Genomic DNA, 21648 nt, shown 5'->3' on the forward strand with positions numbered 1-21648 from the left:
AATTAACACCTGCGCGAATTCCAAGCATGTGGCTTGTGAGCTCCTTGTGTGCATAATATAAGCAAGAATCCCCAAATGGCGATGCAGTTAAGCTGATCTCTGCATGTGTGCTTGGTAAAATATGGTTAAATTATTTAAAAAATGTTTTGGCCAATTTTTTCCAAAATCTCATTTTAAAAGCTTTAAAGCCCCTCCACCACCAATGCGCAGCCCCACCTGGATGATGCGACAGCTATTAGTGGGGAGGCGAACAGGGTGATGAAGCCAGTTGATAGATAAGGATTATAAGGAGTCCATGATTGGTAAAGGCCAAGGGAAATTTGGCTTGGACACCAGGGTAAAACCCCTACTCTTTTCAAGAAACACCCTGGGATTTTTAATGTCCACGGTTTTACATCACATCTGAAGGATGGCATCTTTTTACAGTATAGTGTCCTTGTCACTGTCCTGTGGCATAAGGACCCACATAGGCAGCAGGATGAGCAACCCCTGCTGGCCCCACTAACACCTCTTCTAGCAGCAGCCTTAGTTTTTTCCCAGGAGGTCTCCCATCCAGGTACTGACCAGGCTCACGCCTGCTTATCTTCAGTGGGTTATCTTTAGGTGTGAGTTGCAGAGTGATATAGCCGCTGGGGTATTAAGTTATTGACCTTTGCAGGTGTGAAGGAGAGTCACCAGATGAACCTCTTTAAGATTATTGCCTCCATCCTCCACCTGGGCAACGTGGACATCCGGTCAGAGCGCGACGGTGACTCCTGCTACATCCCTGTGAGTGTCCGGAGCCACTCCGCAACAGCATAACCATATTTCATGCCAAATCATTGTTTCGTTTTTGAAGCAAAGCTTTTTCAGTTTTGCATCCAGGATAAAAGGTTGTGTGGTCACCTTAAAACCAAACATACTTATAAAGTGGATTAGTGTTATAAATAATGAGTATGGATGTTGAGGATATTTAAGAAACGGGTATGGTGTCATTTTGATTAATGAATCATGTAGGTCTGACCACGATAGTGACCTAGTCCTGCAATGCTCACCGCTGATCCTGCAGTGATCGCATTCCAGCAGGGCAGTGTACATGCACAGTGGCTTTCTTGCAACATGACAATGTGGCAGTTCTGCTGTAGATTCTGTGCTCATCAGACTGGAGCTCCATTAAAAATCTGTAGGATGAAATAAGATGAAGCGTGACACTTAGGGCTCAGAGACCAGTGAACAGGCACATGCTTGTCCAAGGGCTTTGAGCTGAAAGGGACCTCAACTGGATCCTGCGTGTGCCAAGCACACCTGATGTACAGCTTATATTGCTTGTAGCAATGACCACTCCCACCACTGTCCCGAGACTTTCAGATGAGAGAGCATTGTCAGTCGGCCCTGTAGACTGAAGGTGTCTTGATGGCAAATATTAATCAGCATCAGAAATCTTGCTGTGTCTTTTTTGTTCAATAAAAGATCTGTGCATCTCCTAGTACACAGATCTTCCTAATAATAACATATTAACCTTTTAATTATAAGTAATAAGTTATAAGTTATAAGAGTAAATTAAAGAGCAAAATACAGTACTCGTACCTCATTTGTTGTTCCCCATGTGTTTTGAAAGGGGATCACAAGGGGACTTATTCAAGAATTCAAAATAAGATAAGAACAGGCTACTTCAGGCTCATAAAGTAGCAATGATTATACAGGAAAAGTGCTGTTTTAAAGTGGAAATGGGAAACTCTGAAATCTTATGTTCAAAAAGCTGCTGGCACTCAAACAAAACAGATTGGCCAAAGTGCCTGCTCTCATACTTCAGCCTTATTTTAAGTTCATTGTTACCATGCTGTCCTGGAGCCAGATTTTGATTTAAGCAATTCGGGTTCAGCTGCCTGAGTACAAGCTGGTAAAGTATCCTTAGTCTTCTGCTGTCGAGAGCCTTGACCTCTTCCATTTACAAGTGTTTATTTTTTTAGTAAGGTGCTTACAGTTCTACTGAAAAGGATGCGGATGGAAGACAGAAAATAGAGTAGAATCATATTCTGCAGCAGTGCACACGTTAGTGCGGTGCAGTGTTAAGTGTTCTGAATTTGTAACTGGAAGGCTGTGGGTTCAAATCCCACTTGAGACACTGCTTTGGCCCCTTCAGGATGGTGCTTCACATGAATTGCTCCAGTAAAATACCCAGCGGCTTAAATGGGTACTGTACGTCACTTTGGAGAAATGAAAGTAAATAAATTAGTAGTAATAGTATCTGGCATCCAAGGAGGTACTGTGGAGAAAGTGTCAGTGCTCTGTTTAAGTGAATTAGCTCTGGTCTAATTTGTTGCAGGCTGAGACCATCAAGCTGTGGCCACATGTGAAAATGTGAAAATGATCGTGATTCTTAGCCTTTAGTCATAAACGTTTAGATGTGCAGTAGGTCTCATTTTATACCTGTGTCTCAGCCTTATCACTTCAAAAGAAATTAATTGCAATTCTTAAAAATGCCACAAAGCGTTTCGAAGGAAATGTGATAGTGAGTTTTAAACAGCTGTTTTTTTTCAAAGTTGTTTTTTGTGATTTCCTTTTTAAAAAACCTTTTTAAATGTCCCTGAATCCTGCTCATGTGAAAGAGCCACCCTCTCCAATGGACAGATGCAATAATCAGTATAATTTGTCATTGATCTGGTGAATTGAAAGACCGTCTTTCAGGACAGGAGACTGTGAGGGATGGGAGGACTGCTGGTGGTGATGATGGGAATTCAGTCTCAGCCTCAGGAAAAAGACCAATGAGTCAAAATTACGCTTCAGTAAACCAGTAACATCTTTTCAGAATAATTGAAAACATAAATGAAGATACAGTAGGCTGCTCTTTTTAATAATCTTATCTTGAAGCCTATTTCTTCCTTGACAGCTAGAAACAACTAGATGAATTGGTCTAGTAATTGTAATAATTTGTTTTTGGAAGTGTTTTTTTTCTTTTGTCCGCAGTTGGTTTTTGGAGGTGGGGAGAGATTGATTTTTCCTTGTCCTGGGAAGTGGTGTAGCAGTAAAACAAAGCCCCGTCTTTTCTGACCAGCGAAAAACCGCGTCTTCATCTCGCGCCGCTGAAAGAGCACGATGGCGCGGGAAAGATGGGTTAGCCGCTGCGCGCGCGCGGGGGACCTGAGGGGGCCGTTCGCGTTCGTGCCGTGCCCTTCGCGGGGGTGACCGGCTCTCCTCTCCGCGCAGAAAGGCGACGAGCACCTGAACCACTACTGCGACCTGCTGGGCGTGGAGCACGACCAGATGCAGCACTGGCTGTGCCACCGCAAGCTGGTGACCACGGCGGAGACCTACGTCAAGCCCATGTCCAGGCAGCATGCCCTCAACGCTCGCAACGCGCTCGCCAAGCACATCTACGCCGAGCTCTTCAACTGGATCGTGGAGCACATCAACAAGGCACTGTACACCAGCACCAAGCAGCACTCCTTCATCGGCGTGCTGGACATTTATGGGTAAGAGCTCGACAGCTTAAATGATTTCCTGAGTCACCATACACAATATAAGTATACTTGCAAAAGATATTGTGTTTTTATTTCATAGTTAAATATTACAAGTATTTTTTGTGTGAGGAGTAAATAGCATTAAAGATAGTGATGTCTGGGTGGTCCATACAATACAGGGTTTATCAGTATTATATTTATAATCATTTCTGGCCTTATGACACATACATGAAAATATTATATTAGATTTATTATAAGAGTGCCTTGACATTTGGCACCAAATAAAAACTAATAACAGACGTGAATGTGTCTTTAAGTATTAATTTTATATGGAAAGTTTAAAAAGACTTTATTGTACTAATATTTAGGCAAATTTAACTGTTCCAATAGGAATAAGGTTCAGATAACGTTTTTTTTCCACAATGCAAAAGCACAGAGGTACGGCAGGTGACTTTATATGCACCTGTAAGTGAATCCTCATCCTCAACAGCGCTTGCCTTCTGCAGGTTCGAGACGTTTGAGGTCAACAGTTTCGAACAGTTCTGTATCAACTACGCCAACGAGAAGCTGCAGCAGCAGTTCAACTCAGTGAGTATGAGAGGAATTGTCCTGTGCAAAGATTACAATTTCCCATTTTTACCATCTTCTTTCACTGAATGGACATGTATCTGTAGTGATTTAATAGAGCGTTGTTTATCTAAAGGGACTGGATAAACATTTAGATGTCTATATTCTAATCCAAGTAATTTATCGATATAGCTAGCATTTATTAGGCTAGAAGTGAAAGTAAAGATGTTTTATTAAGGAGCAGTTGCTCATAGTGTACTTACAGTACTAGACCTTTGTCAAATCTGTCTCGGCAATCAATATTAAAGCACAGCTTTCATGAAACATTTACTGCCATACCGAGTTTACAACTGATTTTCCTCTGCCCAGAAAAGCACAGTGGCATTTTGAAATGTGACAGAAATACTGTATTTCAAGGCATGGGTTTCAGAGTGGCTACCAGGAGAATAAGCTTCTTGCGTGTACTGTAATTGTCCTGCCACAGCAGAGCAGAGTTCAATGCAAGTATTCATACAAAATAACAGAAATCCATCTAAGAAAGACGGGTCGTGAGTCCGAAAGGTTACAAAAATAGTACAGTATGTGAGTTTCTGGAATAAAGCCTGTGCCGAACTCTCTTAAATGAGCTGGGCTAGAGGAGACGCTGGAAATGTAATGCTCAAATACTGTAGCTGAATTCCATCAGAGCAGGACATTGCTGAAAGAAGCACGATGATGTGGGCTTAGCCGATGTCTTGAATTTCTCCTCTGTCAAACCAGTGGGAACCAGAGGTTGTCAGTTCTAATGTGTTACTGTTTAAGTCTGTTTGAACTGTATTGGCTACCCATTTATGATTTATGAACTGTATTGGGTACCATTCACTATTCCCCTATTGAGTTTATCATAGACAGGCTTCTTTGGGTCACATGACCTGTTTTTTTTTACACTTAAGTGTCTGAGTCATAGGGGAAATTTGCTTCAGCGCTCTAAACTGAGAGCCATGCTGTGGCATAAACTATAGCTGCTCAACCATTTCTTCTGTGGCAAAGGGCATGAGATATCTAAATGGACAAGTTAGAGGCTGGGCCACTCCTTTTCAAAGCTGATCTTTCCAGAATAAGTTCAACAAATTATTTTTTTGTTTACCTTTTGAAAAGAGGATGCTGGGAGAGGCATCAAGGGTGACCTGTGAGTACAAACCTTCTGAGTGTTGCTCTCTGACCCCCATGAGCAGGTCTCATGCTTCTCCCCTGAGTCAACCTGCACTAATTAAACGAAAATTAAGAGAATTAAAGCTAAGCTAAAAACCAAGCTGCATCGTGTGCTGCATTGAGTCATGCTTCAAATTTTTTCTTTGCCTTATCCAATAGTTTTCAGCTCCTATTTTAATGAAGTGGTAACTCCTTCCATTAACTGGTATTTAAATAGTGAGAGGCTATTATCCCTTAAAAATGCATCAAAAATGGCATCTTTCAAAGTGCTTTTGTTTGTCCAACTTATCCACCCACAGACATTTACTACAATTTACTACATTTAATTCCCCAGCACTACTGTCGTACTTATTTTCTGACCCAGACCTTGTCAGGTTTCGTGTTAACCTCTGGGCTCTGCGATCCACAGAGTTGATTTGTGTTGTGTTGCAGCATGTCTTCAAACTGGAGCAGGAGGAGTACATGAAGGAGCAGATCCCCTGGACCCTGATCGACTTCTATGACAACCAGCCTTGCATCGACCTTATTGAGGCCAAGCTGGGCATCTTGGATCTGCTGGACGAGGAGTGCAAGGTATACCCTGCCCATAGAGAAGAGAAGTGTACAGCAAAGGCATTAGGTACTGTGCTGCAGACAGTTGACCCAGAGAGTAGGAAATCAGGGATGAGCCTGGAAGAATGGCAAAAAAAACCAAAAGAGTCCCCTGTGTGAGAACCCAGATTGTCTGAGCCAAGCCCTTTACTGAAAAGCTGTTTGTGTGTGTGTTATGCCAGGTGCCCAAGGGGACAGACCAGAACTGGGCGCAGAAGCTGTATGATAGGCATTCCAACTGTCAGCACTTTCAGAAGCCAAGGATGTCCAACACCTCCTTCATCATAGTGCACTTTGCAGACAAGGTGAGTGCAATCCACAGGTACCCTCATGACACCTTGAGGGCTACTGATAAGCCCAGAAAGAGGACTGCGGTGGTCTCCTGTTTTCACCTGCAGCTCTTCTGTTCTTGTGTTGTGATGTCAAATCATTGTTTCTGATCAGACATATCATTTGGAGCATTTTTAAGTCTGCGTAAATTGAACTCAACCCATTTCCATTTTTTGGGAAATTAAAACGTTGACTTTGGGAAAACGGAATGAACAGGGTGTGTTCCTCTGTGAAATTCTGCCATGATAAAGTTGCGTAGTACATTTTAGAGTTGTCCTAGGGTTGTTTTATGATGTTGATAGCTTATTTCCCCACAACACCGTTTGATAGGTTGAACTTTTTTTACCTTGTTTTACTATGATTTTGCTGTTCATGCCTATACTGATTTTGTCATGATGTACCACAGTGAACATTTGCAAAGAGGAGCATTTTAACTGTTTTGATGCGAAATAAGTGTTTGTGTTTTGGCAATAAGAGTGCACCAAACTGCAGTGCAGTCTAGCCAATAAATCAGCATTGACTGGCATCATAAAAATGTGATTCATTGCTCTAATAAAGTGTAAGGCAGAAGCTGGCTCCTGGGTGTCTTGGAAACTCACTGTCCCCTTCTTCATCATCAAAGTGCCAGACAGGTGCATTGTCTGTGCCAACTGTCATCCCGTGGTGTGCCACACTGAGAGTTTTGGTACACCCACCCACCAGCCAGCATCAGGCTGTGCTCTCCGGCATCAGATTGGGCTCTCCAGTGTCGGGCTGGGCTCATTATCCGTTTTCCATTTCCCATGTTGCCAGTCATAAGCATGTCTTCATCATAGGAGTACACTGTAACAAGTGTGTAAATAGTGCACATGTTTGAAAATATAATAACAGAAAACTGCAGAATAGTCATTTTCCATGTGTCCTGTAAAACTATGTGTGGGGTGCATAGTGGTGCAACGTGATTGTACAGTTCTCACATTTCAATATACTGTACTACTGCACAGCTTCTCCAGGATTTCTGTGCCTTAATGTGTTGCTGTGTTCTCCGGCCAGGAGCTTGTATCTGAGACGGCACAGTTACGCCAGATGCTCCTGTCTGCAAGCCGGTCTGGCCTCCGTGACAGCTGTTGACAGATAAAGAAAAGCGAAGCCAGAGCGAGTTTAAACAGAAAACCCTTTTTTTACTACGCTGTTGTCTCACGGGACTCATTCCACTGCATTGATTGTCTGGCTTGTTATAACTCTAGTCCGCACCAGCATTTCTTGAGAATCAGGAAACAGTGTGTCATCTCCACAGACTGGGAGAGGAAGAGGACTCATGGTCTTTGCCACTCCAGGGACCTGACATTAGCAGTTAGCTTCTGGAGTTGGTTCAACTGGCAGGCAGCATGACGCTGGAAAGGCTTGCCCTAACAGTGCTCGTGTTTCCTACTTTCTTGTAACCTTTCAGGTAATGAATGCCCAACGTGCTGTGCTGGTCTGTAGTCAGACAATTTGCGCTTGAGGTATTTTGATTCTTCTCTCAAAATGAAATGTCAATGCTGGCTTGACAAGAAATGCAAAGCAAAGAAATGGACGTGAGTGAAATAAAAGGAGGAGAGGAGAGGCGAGCGCTGGTGTTGTGTTAATGATCATGCTTTGCAGAGAGCAGCACACTAGTTGAATTCTAGTTTCTATGCCAAAGACACACTGGAGTCTGGAGTCTGAATGATTCCAGTCCAGGGCAGGGCTCACCATTGTGCTGTACATTTTTGGGCTCTGTAGGACCTAGTGTGCACAGATCTGGAGAACATATCCATCCTGTTGACAGCAGTCCCCTCATCTTAATTAGAACTGGATGTCTTATTATTAAAAGGTAAATTGAGGCAAAGCTGGAAAAAGCCTTTCTACCCCAGCAAGATTGTATCTGCCTATCTCATTATTTGAGCCTGTATACATTTTAATGTTCTGCAGTTTAACTGAATGCACACTAATTCAAAACAGTAGGCATTTTTTAAATAATTCAGTCCATTTGCCCCTTTCATTGCTGCTTAACTATGACTCGGAGTAAATGAAACTTCTTCAGCTTGTCTCCTAAAATCATATCAGGGTCTAGCACAGCACTTAAGCATTGACCTGGATCGATCTCCAGTCATCACTGCCAAACAATAACAAGGAAAGGTTGATTATGAGAGGGCAGGCCTGGTTATCTGGTCATGATGAGGGCTGTGCAGCAAGTGACAGGCTGGTACATGTCATTTTCTTGTTGCACAGGTGGAGTACCAGTGTGACGGATTCCTGGAGAAGAACCGGGACACTGTGTATGAAGAGCAAATCAACATCCTCAAGGCCAGCAAGGTAGGCCCTGGAACTCTTGAGCCGATGCAAAAAAGAGCCATCCGCATGGCCATAGTTCAATCACACACCTCCGTCTGAAGTGCAATCTGTAGTCGAGCCCTCTGAGCCCTTCAGTCCCCAGGACAGGGCTGGCATCCAGTGAGACAATGGCAACACTGTAAGCTCACACCCCTACAAGCTAGGGACAAAGACACAGTGTCCTGCTGCAGTCCAGCTTATTCCAATAGCCCCTGGCCAGCCCTATGACACTTCAGATCCCTGGAGACCCTGGCGGAGATTGAATCTTCTTACATTTTCTCTGGCCAGCCTCTGACTGCTTCTGTCTTAACCCAGCCTTGGTTATTGTGAGGTGGAAGAATGTCTTGATGGGGGACAGTATTCTTACCAGTGGGCTGCTTTTTTATCACAGCAGTCATGGTGTTGTTCTGCAAACATCACAGCTTCTGCACAGTGGCTGAGAATCCCATCTGTCAGTTCAGATTACATTGGAGCGCTGGCTCTGTTATCAGTCCCATTCTCTCTGTGTTTTATATAATCACTAACTGATCTTTTTCATCGTTGCTTATGCTTGGCCTTGCTCTTCGCAAGCACATGCAGCTCTGCTTACATTCCTTGGTGATAGGGGCATGTGAAAGCTCCCTCATTCATCCTCCCTGACTGAAGCACTGGCCTGTTGTGTCTGTCTGCTTCTAGGCCCTTTTTCAATATGGAATTTTATTTGCACATGCATACCTTATATTAAAAAGCACATCCCAGTATTAAAGAAATGTGCAATATTATATGTCCCTTCCTCTAAATACTATATGTTACCTTCATTGTAAGAAGCAGCTCTTACTTGTCACATGTCCTGCACATCTTTTGAATTTGAGTTCAACATCTCAAAGTCCTTTACTGTGTTGTCCAGCACTTTCCAAAAATGCTGGTTGTTGGTGCTGGTAAATCTCTCCAAAATCCAGACAAGTTTGTCGTTTATCAGTTGCTTTGCTCTCAGTTCCAGCTGGTGGCTGACCTCTTCCAAGATGGAAAAGACACTCCCGTGCCCACCCCTTCCAGCAAGGGATCCAAGATCAACGTGAGGGCTGCCAAGCCGGCACTCAAAGCCCCCAACCGCGAGCACAGGAAAACCGTGGGGCACCAGGTGAGCCTCTCTCACACAGTTGCCTAGCCAACCGTGTCAGAGGTAGGCAGGAGGTTAGCTGCAGAGAGTTGTGGGTATAACTTTTTATGTGGTAATGGGTTATTTTGCAATATGCACCATAAAGTAGGAACATCTGGGTAAAAAAGTCTCTTATCCCCTGAAATGGTGGATGTTCACCTTTCACAGTGTTTCTCTTCCTAGAGGAAACTTTTTCTGGCACACTGTTTTTAGAAACGACTGTTCTTTGAAGTTGAAGAGGCAAGTCCTATGGACAATAACATGACTCTGGAGCACCAGGTTGATATAGTATTGAGTAAAGTGAGATATTAAACATCAATCTATGTCAAAGACTTTTGTCAAACCTTCTTTGAGTGAAGTCCTGTGTGCTGACAATCCAGACACTCAGAGGAGGTAGATATTGGACTGTACAGTATGTAATTGTAGTGTAGTAACCTGCAGTTAACCTGTAGTTGCTACCCAGTAAACCTGCTGTTTCAATATGACAAATAAACATTCAGACACTTGTTGTATGGTTTATTGTGCCCTTAGTCTGTATTAGTGTATGATTACTTTTCTGCAGATTCCTGTCTTGATCCTTTCTTTGACAGTTTCCATCATATAGAAGTCATGTACAATTCCTATGACCTTATAAAAAAAAAAGATGCACAGGAGAAAGGAAAGAAAAATGAGTAATTAATTCATGCTGGTCACATTGTAACACATTGGCCCAGAAGGGAAGTGTTTCTGGTGCATATTTTGGAATTTCTTGCTTGCTTTGTTCTAGAAGCACAAACTGCCAGGTTCCCTGGAGGACGGGCAGGGTACCTTCTCTTGGTTTCAGGTTTTCACCTTCCTCCTCCCTGTCTTGTTCCCTGTCCAGTTCCGCAACTCACTTCACCTGCTCATGGAGACGCTCAACGCCACCACCCCTCACTACGTGCGCTGCATCAAGCCCAACGACGAGAAGAAGGCCTTCTCGTGAGTACTCAGGGTATCAGGCTTTGAGCTGTGACGTGGTTGAAAACACACTTCCACCCAGTTTTTCACTCCAATGTGCTATGTAAGATGAGGTTTTCTAGAATTAGTAGTGTGGTCCTGAATCATTGTACCAAGGTCGCTTAGTCCCAAGTGTAAAAATAGAACTTTCTTTCCAGACATTTTATGGCTTTGGAAATAATATGCAATGGTGTATGTATTCTGTACTGGTGTTTCCAATATCTGGTTCGCGTCCTTCACCTCTGACAAGAAGGTTGCACTCATCAGCTAAGTAAATGTGTTATATTACAGTTAAAAACTGAGTTTTGGGCATCCATTTCTATGTCCACTATTTAATAATAGAACTTCACTCTGGTGTACTTTCTTCATATACCACACATAAACAAGACTAAGATACATTATTAAGAAAGTGCACAGACACAAAGCTGAATCTCTTCCTGTGGGTCTGCTTTCTGAAAACCCAATCATCAGCAAACGGAATACGGGCCTGTCCTTAAATCAGACCTCGGACTGAAGCTTGCCTGACGCAAGAGAAGGCAAAGACATTAATGTTGACAGTTGTGTGTGTTTTCTTTTCCAGGTTTGACTCCAGCAGAGCAGTGCAGCAGCTGCGGGCCTGTGGGGTTCTGGAGACCATTCGGATCAGTGCCGCTGGGTATCCATCCAGGTGAGTCGCAGTAGAGCAACACACTCTTCTGGCAACATATCTGTACGTGCCTCAAGGAAGACCGGCAGTAGAAGACAAGTCCACTCCGGGAGTTTCTGAGAGATTCCAGCAGTCAAGGCAGTGCTTTTGTGCCTTACTCTCAGTCCATCTTTGCATTTATTGCAGAATTGCATGTCAGTGCAATCAGGCATTGTACTGTAGACTACAGTAGAGTACCTTGGTGAGATACATATTTTCTGTATCCACAGATGACACAGAATTTTTTATTTTCCAAAAGGACCTCAGATCACAGATATTCCAGAATTGCCAACAATACATGCATCTCAAGCCTGCATGGAAGCTGAAGAGAAATAATTAGGAGGTTGTCTATTTCCATATGACAAATATTAGGCAGAAATTATGCTGTGGTACTTCATCATAAGGACAACTGCACGTATATTAGCAACTGTGCTGAAGGACACAGGTTGTTGATGTGAGCAAATTAACAAAAAGGAAGTAAGTTTCTAGAACAGCAAGACAAAAAGTTATTCAGTTGAACTGTTAAAACTCCTGTAACCTGTCCAAATGTGAAGGGACGCAATCAATAAAGTACTTAAACATCCTTCAGAATTACTTGTGAGGGGATGCAAAGGACTATTCGTTGGCATTTTTTAATAGCAAGTTGGACAAAAACTGAATTTGAAGTTACTTGAAACAGTCCCCCAGGGCACATACAGAGCTGTGCTGCTGATGACTCTTGACTGGGACAGCCATAGAAAGCCAATCTCACCATGACAAAAGAAGTGGAGAATGTTCTGTAATACAAAAACAAACTTTCATTGTATGCAGTATTTTTTTTGCATGACCTACATTCCAAAATGGAACAGAGATCCGCCTCCTAGGCTTACAGAAGATGAAAGCTTGCATCTTCTAGCTACTCTGCAGAACATCCTGGTATTGTGTGTGCCTTTCAATGAAACACTCATTCAGGGCTGCAGTTTGAACAGCCAAAGGGAACTAATAAATGTATATCTTCATTCAGAATACAGACCTAAATACAGCCTGCATGAGGAACCGCATCAATCATTGTGGGGCATTTGTCTCAGGAATGCTCTGTTATGATCAGTGCAGATGTCACAGGAGCTGTGATTTAACATTATACTTGCGGTCCCACTGATGTATTTTTTTTCTGTTTGCTGCAAGAAATGTACTTAATATTTAGTGTGTTTGTTTTACAGCTCTTTGCATAGCTCAGGTTCATTTGTGTCCCAAATACTCTTTAGCTGCAGAACTGTTATATTTTACATGCAGTGTAGATTGTAACATGGTGAGGACTGTTGAAGAAAAGCTAAGCTGAGTCTGAGTTTCTAATGAAGCAGTGAATAAGGTGCTGGTATTTGAGGCTCCTCCAGCTGGTAGTGGTAACACAAACTGGAAATGCTGAAAATACTGTGACATTGAAATACCTCGAACACCAAGGTCTGCTTCACTCTAATAAAATGCACGTTACGAAGGACCATATCTGAGAGGACTCGTTAGGATTCCTGTTTAAAACACTGCGAGAAGTACAAAGTAATTGTTAATGCCTTCTGTACACCAAATTTGATTCAGAGATTTTTTTTTTAAGTTTTCACTTTAAGTGTTCAGGATTGAGAAAAATACAAATCTTTATTTTGCACTTGAGAAATAACAAATTAATTTTTGACGGGAGAAACTGTAATAATGGTTGTGACGTTGACCAGTAAAGGAGTGACGTATCGCGGCCCCAGCTGTGGTGCTCCTAGGAGGTCAGTACCCCTCCACTAATGAGACCTTCGCTAGGAGCAGCCCTGACCCCCTGGGTGTGTGTCCTCTGCTTTCAGGTGGACCTACCCAGACTTCTTCAACAGGTACCGGGTGCTGATGAAGAAGAAGGACGCTACAAATTCAGACAAAAAAGCTGTTTGCAGGAACCTGCTGGAGACCCTGATTAAGGCAAGAGTTATTTTCCTGTCACCTCTGCTGTAGCTCATTGGCAGATATTGTTCTGTGATCTAGAGCTATTGATTTATGTCTGGAAATTTGGCTTTTGCGATTGCACTACAGTTCTGGGTTTTTGTTATGGCTCAAGAAGGAAGTCGGGTTACTTATTTTCTCCAGCTGACCTTCAGCAATAATGTGAATAGACAAGATCTTTGAAAAATGGGTACAACTTGTATAGAGTTAGCCAACTGTTCGGCTTATTAGAGTTTACCTACTGGCAGTTCCTGGCTCGTTAATGCACAGCCACCCTCCACTAATAGACTAGTCTGGTAAAATTTACAATTTCTTAAACCCCTTTAAACTCCTGAACCAACCTCTCCCACACGCCATACTGTTAATAACCATCCTTAGGTTTATCTTGTCTGAGTGTCATCATCTCCACCGCTCTTTAAAAGATTTAAAAAGTGAACATGCTTCAGCTTTAGCTCTCCTTTATAAGAATGTATGTACTGTACTTTTTCATATGAGTTTCCTGTTTTCCACAATCCCCGTTTCACTTCCACCACAAGTAACAACCCAACTTACTGTGTAACTGTGTCTGGACACTCTCCCGACTCACCATGGCCCTCAGTGACCTGGCTGTGTTAATGGGCTAAAGGTCTTTAATGTGGGACGTGGCATCAGCCTCATGGTGTCAACTGAGAAAATTTCATCAAGATCCAGGATCATTGGTTTTCTACCTCCAAACCCAGACAAGAGTACAGGACTGTTTCCTTTGGCAGACCCCTGATATACAGTATCAATTTGTATAATATCAATTTCATATAACTTGTTCATTTTTCCATTCCATCACATGCTGAACTGTAACCAGTTTTTGCTTGTGAACCTTTTTATATCTTTAGTCCTTGTACGAGTCACATCCTTGTCACTGCCTCTGCCTCTCCCCACGCGACAGGAGCAAAGAGCCAGTTGTGTGATCCCTCTCTGTTTGGCAATATGTTCTGCTGTTGTGCCAGCTAAGAGGCTTGTCTGGGTGTTTCTAAATGTATCAAAAAAGAGGAACGTTTGAGATGAGAACCTTGCCCCAGCAAATGTGAGATACAAGGAATCACGTTTAATTTATTTTTCATGTACCCTGAAAATGTTTCATGATCCTACTTTCTAAACCCTGGTTTCTGAGTGGTACAGGATGATGTTTTTTCCTTGTAACATGCCTCTCAAGGGTCTGTTGCTTCATGTTGGTTGGCCTGCCTTGCTGTCTCCTTGTGTACATCAGCTAAATTTATCCATTTTAAAACAAACTCTGGTGATGCTTTATGTCCACAGCCGTTTTGAGTGGTGACTATTTCACTTTTGTGTAGGATGTGAAATAAAATAACCTTTTCCTCGCATAGGGCAGTGCTGTAGCTGTATCCTCCCTCGCCTCCCTTAAAGCAGCTTGTTTTAATACATTTCAACGAAGATTCACATCCAGGCAAATCTTTTTACTGTCCTGTTGTTTATTATTAACTAAACATTTTAAAATGTTTTACTTCTCATCTAGTTATTTTTCTTTGCTTTATACCTCCCTCTCTGCTCCAGCACCACCAGAGCTTTCCTCAGTTTGGAATTTGCTGTCCTTGAGAGAGCTTGGCTGTGTCCTACAGGTCTCGTACTCGCAAAAAAAAAAAATTATTTATGAACTTTTCACTTTTAATAGGATCTTAATCACTGTGCTTATGAGGACAGCAGTTCACAATTAATGACAACAGCTAGTAATACTTTGTTGTGGGAGATTTGACCAGAAAATCTTTACTTATGTACATCCCTTAGCTCCTATTTGGCTGTATATTTATGCTCACGGTTGTGACCTTTCTGAATTAGTGAGTTTTTTTTGGCTAATCCACTTGTGACTGTTTCACCCTTGGCAGGACCCCGACAAATTCCAATTTGGCAAAACCAAGATCTTCTTCCGAGCTGGCCAGGTGGCCTACCTGGAGAAGCTGCGGGCGGACAAGTTCCGCTCGGCCTGCATCAAGATCCAGAAGACGGTGCGCGGCTGGCTGCAGAGGGTCAAGTACAGAAAGATCCGGAAGTCCGCCATCACCCTGCAGAGATATGGCCGAGGGTACCTGGCCCGCAGGTCAGTGCCGCCGAAAGATGCGTTCCGGACCTGCTGGCTGTCTGCGCTCAGCCCTCATCCTCGTCCCGGTTCTGGTGTCATGTCTGTTCTTTCCCCTCGTTTCTCTCGCAGGCTGGCGGAGCAGCTGAGAAGGACGCGGGCCACCCTGGTGTTCCAGAAGCAGCGCAGGATGGTGCGCGACCGGCGGGCCTACCTCAGAGTGCGGCAGGCCGTCATAACCATTCAGGCCTTCGCGAGAGGCATGTTCACCAGGCGGATTTATCAGGAGGTACCGCATCTCGCGTGCTTCCCAGCCACAGCTGTGTTCTGAGCAATTACCGAGCACTCCCCGAGGTGTCTGTCTTTTCTGATCGCCCCACAGCATGGCGGCACCTGTCCAGTGGATGTATTTCACATGGTCATCTTTTGATGTGCCGTCATGAGGAACAATGACAGGCTGTGCATCTCTTCTCCCTTTGATGCTGTTGCTCCCTTTGTTGCATTTGTCCTCACTTTGACTGAACTGCATGTTTTCATAAGATAAGGCAGTATAATTGTTCAAAAAGTAACTGCAAGCTAATGATAGAGGTTGCATTTGGGGTAGAGGGAATGGAGGTAGAGGGAATGACTAAATACTGCAACAGACAAAGCCTCCCTGATGCTCAGTATCATTTTTGTTGAATGTGGGGACATGCTTAACTCCTAGTGCTGTGTTGTTGTTGTTTTGTAACCCCTACCCATCTCCCCCCTCCTCAGTTCCTGCTGCACCACAAGGCGGTGATCATTCAGAAGACTGTAAGAGGCTGGCTGGAGAGGAAGAAGTTTCAGCGCGCCCGGAACGCTGCCATCACCATCCAGTGCGCGTACAGGCGCCTGCAGGCCAAGAGGCAGCTGAAGCAGCTCAAGATCGAGGCGCGCTCAGCGCAGCACCTCAAAAAGCTCAACATCGGCATGGAGAACAAGATCGTGCAGCTGCAGCGCAAAATGGACGAGCAGGTAATGCCAGAGCTCGGGGCCAGAGACAGAGTGGCTGGAATATACCCAAAGCTCATGGTGCACGGAGAACAGGGGAAACGGTCGGGCCACACTCATCACCCCAGCATCTCTCACCTTGAGGAATGACCTCCATCGTAGTGTTAGGAGTGTTAGTGAAACCAAAGGATGAAAAACGTCCTGAATAACTTAACCGTACCTGGAATTCCAGACACTCAAAAATGTTTATTGCTCAAAGAAATACAGTAGTTTATTCCTTAAACATAGTTAATATAAAGCTGTTAGATCACAGTGGTGGGTGCACTGGTGTAAGAAATGATTGATAGCTGGAAAAGATAATCAAGTTAACTGTTTTCGTTGTTTTATGTGCATCACATTTCTGCTGATACGAAGTGAAACACTTTATCTAGTTTTAAGGAGCCAGACCTCCCTCAATTTCTTTTCCTACCATAGAGCAAGGAACACAAGGCCCAGACCGAACAGCTGGCGGCAGCCAACTCCACCTTCGCCACAGAGGTGGGGAAGCTGCAGAAGGAGCTGGAGCTCTTCCGCAGCCGGCAGGGAGACAGCAACCAGCTCAGCTCCCTGCGAGAGGAGGTGGAGAGGCTGCGAGCGGAGCTGGAGAGAGCCCAAGCCCAGCACACACAGCTGGAGGAGGAGCACTCCATGGAGAAGGCCAGCCTCCTGCAGGTGAGATCCCCATGGTCTCTGCGCTTAGAGCTGCACAACCCCTCACAACCGGCAATCCTGGTTTTGCGAGGAGACTCGGAAACACGATGTCTTGTGAGGGAGGGAGGCATTCAGTTCATTAAAAGTGCCAGATTTTCTCTCTCATCATTTAAATTCTTCAGAATAATAACTGGGCAGAACCTTTTTGTTTATTAAAAAGGACCTAATGCCACAAGGATGACTATAACATTGCTTCTTCCAGAAACATTTGGCCACCTATGAATTATTTTCTATTCAAGGTGTAATCTGCCTTGAGCACTAATGTTAATGTTTACCAAACCTATTTATGTTTATGTGATACAGTATATATAAAACAGACTCAGGCATACAGAGAATATCTACAGGCACTATCCCTCTGCCACCCACACACCAATATTTCTAAATGTCCTCACTTTGAAAAACCTTTTTTGCTCATCTGGTCACTTATTCTCAATGTGTTTGACCCACAAAGATTTGTTTATCTCACTGGGTACAAACTGTTGTAAGACCTGTACTGCAGAGGACAGAATCGAACCCTTTAAACAAACCGGCATTTAAAGGGCTTAGATACAGGCGAAAATACAACTAACGTAGAACTGGGCTGTGTGATGTTTGTTGGGTGTGTTTTGTTTCAGTTCAGTTACTAAAGATGGAAACATTGATGTTTTTTAGAAAGATGGGGTTTAATCCCACGCTTACCACCATATAATGTTGGGTTTCATTATAAAGTTTTATTTATTCTCAATCTGGAAAAGCTCATTTAATACAAAACAAAAAAAAACAAATAGGGTGTTTATAGTATGGATTTCCTTTCACTCTCTGTCTCTCACTCCACCTGTAACTAGCACAAGATCTAAGAATTCCACTCTTTAAAAACAAATAAAAAAACACACCATAACCATCACAAATTCCAGCCCTACAGCACTATTATTCTACAGACTTGTTAATGCTTCAGGTCCTACTGTACTTGCACATCTCAGTTGTTTCTAAAAGCCTTTTGGGCAATTAGAACACTGCTGGCAGTATTAGGCAGAAAGATGGTGAGTGGGAGAGAAGAACAGTGAGTGAACAGTGTTTCCTCTTGTGCAGAGAGTGGAGGATCTGGAGAAGGAAAATACCCTGCTGAAGGAGGAGAAGGAAGAGATGAACCAGAAGATTCTGCGCCAGTCCAAGAACAATGCAGGTGAGAGACGTTGGATTGGATCCATCAGGGCTTTTACCATAATGTTCTAGCCACTCCTTCGTTTTCTTGACAATCAGCCTATAGTTCGGATTCCATGACTTCATTTCTCAGGAGATATTCTCTTGAGTATCAATGTGAAGGTTCTGCCCTTTTAAAGAACATTTCTTCCTTTTCACAATGAATGCCTTTCTGTGAGGTCTGCTTGGATCAGACTGAAAGGGTATTGGGTTGCAGTTGACCTTTGAAGAAATATGAGGCTTTGGGAACTGTACAACCAGGCCTCTTGACAGTGTGAAGCAGGTGGTCTCTTCAGTGCCCCTAACTCAATGCCTTTTAAAGTTTTCTGTTTAGGAATTATAATTCTAGAGCTCTGAAATTAACAAAAAGGAGAACATATTTAGAGAAGGATGTTATTCCTACCTTTAAGACATCAGATTTGTTTCAGTAATGTCAGAAACTACCTTCTCATTTCAGAAAATTCTCTTATGCTTGTTAATAGATTAAATATGAAGATTTACATTGTTTCCACAACCCATTGCCATCTCTGAAAATTTGCCCAAAAGAGCTCATTTCCAGCAGGTTTAAAGTGCAGCATCAAGCATCAACTAACTGGGGAGGGTGGGGTCGCATGAACAGATACTGATGTAGACATTGCTGAAAGCATGATGCTGCAGCACGAGCTGTCTGAAGCTCAGCACTTTCTCCCTGACTGATGCGAATGTGCAGAGGAGTGAAAATGCAGCCTACTTCAATAACAATGATGCTAAACGTAATGCTCAGCGTGCAGTTTGGAGAGAAGATAAAGGTCCTACTTATCAGCTCAAAAGAACCTGGATACCTGCCAGTATCACATCTGTCTGGGCTGCTTGGGCAGGAAAATCTGACTGAAAGTAATTGAGAAGGCAGAGCTGTATGAGTGCATTGATTTCACTTTGGGACCTGTGTTTTTTTATGTTCTTTAATAAAAATCTAGGTTTGTCATAGAGGGGGGCTCTTCAGATTTTTCATGCTGTAGTTAATTTTGAAGACATGTCTCAGGTTTACTGTATGAGCGCTGTTTTGAGACAATCCTGACAGCGTTTATTTTTAATTAAAGGGGGGAAATTGCTCAACATTTCTTTATGAATCAACACTTGCCATGTGTGCGTGTTCCACAGCTGCAGCACGTTTTGACACAGGATTCCAGATAGCAGATGGGTGTTAAATAGTAAAAAATGCATATGAATGGAGTCTTGCCATGTGAGCTTTCTTCATTTGACTCCAAATGTACAGTATGTGCAGCTTGACACCAGGCATGAAACAAGAGCTTGGTCTTGCACTGTATATCATTCTCACTGTGGCACAACCACTCCTTGAAAATGACTCAGAAAAATACCACTGGTTTGTTTGGGGAAAACCATTAGTTGGTGTACGTAGATGCGTGATCACATATAAATGTGTGAATAAACACTGTGGTGCAAAAATCTCAAACTTTTTTAATTGTTCTGCTCTTTATACTGAATGTTTTTCATGTCTTTGATACAGAAAGACAGCAAATCCATGGTAATCTTCTACTAAAGGTTAAGCCATTTTTTTGTCAGATAACTGTTAACCCTTATAGATCTGTACTATGTAGTAGCCTTTTAGCTTTGTCAGTTGTTAGAGAGGAACAAATGATGTTAATGACAAGGAACACCTGACAACTGAATTGAATCTGATTGGTAAACGTGATTATTCAGCTGCAGTACTACAACAAATCATTCCGGCTGTTCCTGTCCAGTTTACCTTGAGCTGTATGAATCACAGTCCGATGTGTTGTAATAGTAGAAAATACTAGTGAAGGCTCAGAGTACATTGTTGATGCTCGTGACATGGGTATATCGTAAATCTTGCTTGGGTCTGATGGGAAGAAAGTTTCCTTGAATCCTTTTTTGACACTTATAATTTGCCAGCGTGGAGTGATGGAGAGACACACTGCCGTAAGGAATAGGGGACGCGTGCGTGTGGAGGGTCGGTCTGAGTGTCAACCCGTGTCGCTCTCCTCTCAGACCAGGTCACCAGCGTCTCTCAGAAGGAGACCCACCTGCAGGCCGAGCTGGAGGAGGAGCGCCGGCGCTACCAGAACCTGGTGAAGGAGTACTCCCGGCTGGAGCAGAGATACGAGAACTTGCAGGACGAGGTCTCTCTGGCCAAGGTAGGAGTTCGCTCGAATCCCCACTGTCTATCTAAACATCTCAAAAACAAGACAACGTTGTTTTTCGACTTCTTCTGTTGCTTGTATCCTACTGAAGAAAATATTCAGGGCAGGAATATGGTTCATTCCTCACCCTGCATGAGAATGATAGGGAAGCCATCTCTTAAGTATGACTCCAGCTGCTGTCTTCTCTTTTCTACCACAGATAGGGTCGGTATGTATCATCTTGTACATATCATCTTAAATCTTATCCCATTAAGAGTGAATTCTCTGTAGAGAAGTGGTGTTTCTTTTTTCAAAAGACAATTCCTCTCAAGTCACTCAAACCATTTTATTGGCATTGTGAGTGTCTGTTGCTTGCTACATGTATTTGTGGGCCAGTCTTCTTTCAATAGTTGAATTACTGGCAGGACCTGAGCTGGCCACTCTAGTCAAACAGCCTTGACTCACTTTCTGAATTGTGACCTGCCAGGCATGTGGGTTACAATAGAAGCCAGGAAGACCGCAAAGGAATGCGAGACGCTAGGAAGAAAACAATGCTTTAGCTTCCTGGAGGTGCTTGACGTGAATTGGGTGTTTATACTTTCCCTTTTTACACCTTTCGTTTCTTGTCCTTGTCCGTAGTTCCATCCTGGACACAGGAGGAACCCGTCCAATCAGAGCAGTCTGGAGTCAGACTCCAACTACCCCTCCATCTCCACCTCCGAGGTGGGCGACACAGATGACGCCATCCAGCAGGTGGAGGTAAGGCAGCGGCCCTTCTGAGCCTGGGTCCGATTGATCGCAGTGCAGAGCTTAATTTCCCCAGTTCTCTGGGTGTTTCAGTTTTTAACTTTACACTTCCCCTTCTCCACTTATTAGTGGAAAATCAGTTATAATTATTAAAGATGTTTACATTTTTACTGTTTTTAAAGCACCAAAATTGAGTTTTTAACAAAGGTTCGTTAGGGTTGAGACACTAGTCAAGGCCTTACAGAGAGCTTGTAATTCCACGCCATCACTTTGCTGAAAACCTGTAAAAACCACAGTGGCTGCCTTCTACCTAAGTCATCAATAAACTCTCCTCAACTTCCGCCTAAATAATTTCATTGTTAAATCTACAGTAATGCTTTGAATTTTTTGTGAATTTACCATCTGGATTTTCTTGTTCGGGGTCACTGTTATCAGAGCTCTTTTTTTTCCCTGAAGCAAGATTGAACTGACAGAATGTCTGCAATGTTATATTAATATATCACTTCCTGGCGCAAAGGTACAGGAGTTCCTGATCTGTGACTAACAATGTTTTCTGCTTTACAAAATGAAGCATGAACTTT

The 21648-nt window shown here is 43.2% G+C and overlaps 1 protein-coding gene across 3 annotated transcripts in view; it reads left to right on the forward strand.

Annotated features, from left to right (window-relative positions):
- myo5b (myosin VB) overlaps nt 1–21648 on the forward strand; it is a 114464-nt gene that overhangs the window by 67594 nt on the left and 25222 nt on the right. For all 3 annotated transcript variants that reach the window (XM_088628659.1, XM_088628658.1, XM_088628660.1), the window contains exons 9-25: nt 659–768; nt 3187–3452; nt 3947–4028; nt 5631–5771; nt 5972–6094; nt 8352–8435; nt 9427–9573; nt 10454–10551; nt 11150–11236; nt 13078–13189; nt 15088–15299; nt 15411–15567; nt 16035–16274; nt 16725–16961; nt 18069–18162; nt 20190–20335; nt 20960–21079. In XM_088628659.1, the coding sequence (XP_088484785.1) occupies nt 659–768; nt 3187–3452; nt 3947–4028; nt 5631–5771; nt 5972–6094; nt 8352–8435; nt 9427–9573; nt 10454–10551; nt 11150–11236; nt 13078–13189; nt 15088–15299; nt 15411–15567; nt 16035–16274; nt 16725–16961; nt 18069–18162; nt 20190–20335; nt 20960–21079 (2456 nt within the window). The remainder of the gene's footprint in view (nt 1–658; nt 769–3186; nt 3453–3946; nt 4029–5630; nt 5772–5971; nt 6095–8351; nt 8436–9426; nt 9574–10453; nt 10552–11149; nt 11237–13077; nt 13190–15087; nt 15300–15410; nt 15568–16034; nt 16275–16724; nt 16962–18068; nt 18163–20189; nt 20336–20959; nt 21080–21648) is intronic.

This window comes from Lepisosteus platostomus, chromosome 4 (assembly GCF_059453375.1).
Source record: "Lepisosteus platostomus isolate fLepPlt1 chromosome 4, fLepPlt1.hap1, whole genome shotgun sequence".
NCBI classification, from domain to species: domain Eukaryota; kingdom Metazoa; phylum Chordata; class Actinopteri; order Semionotiformes; family Lepisosteidae; genus Lepisosteus; species Lepisosteus platostomus.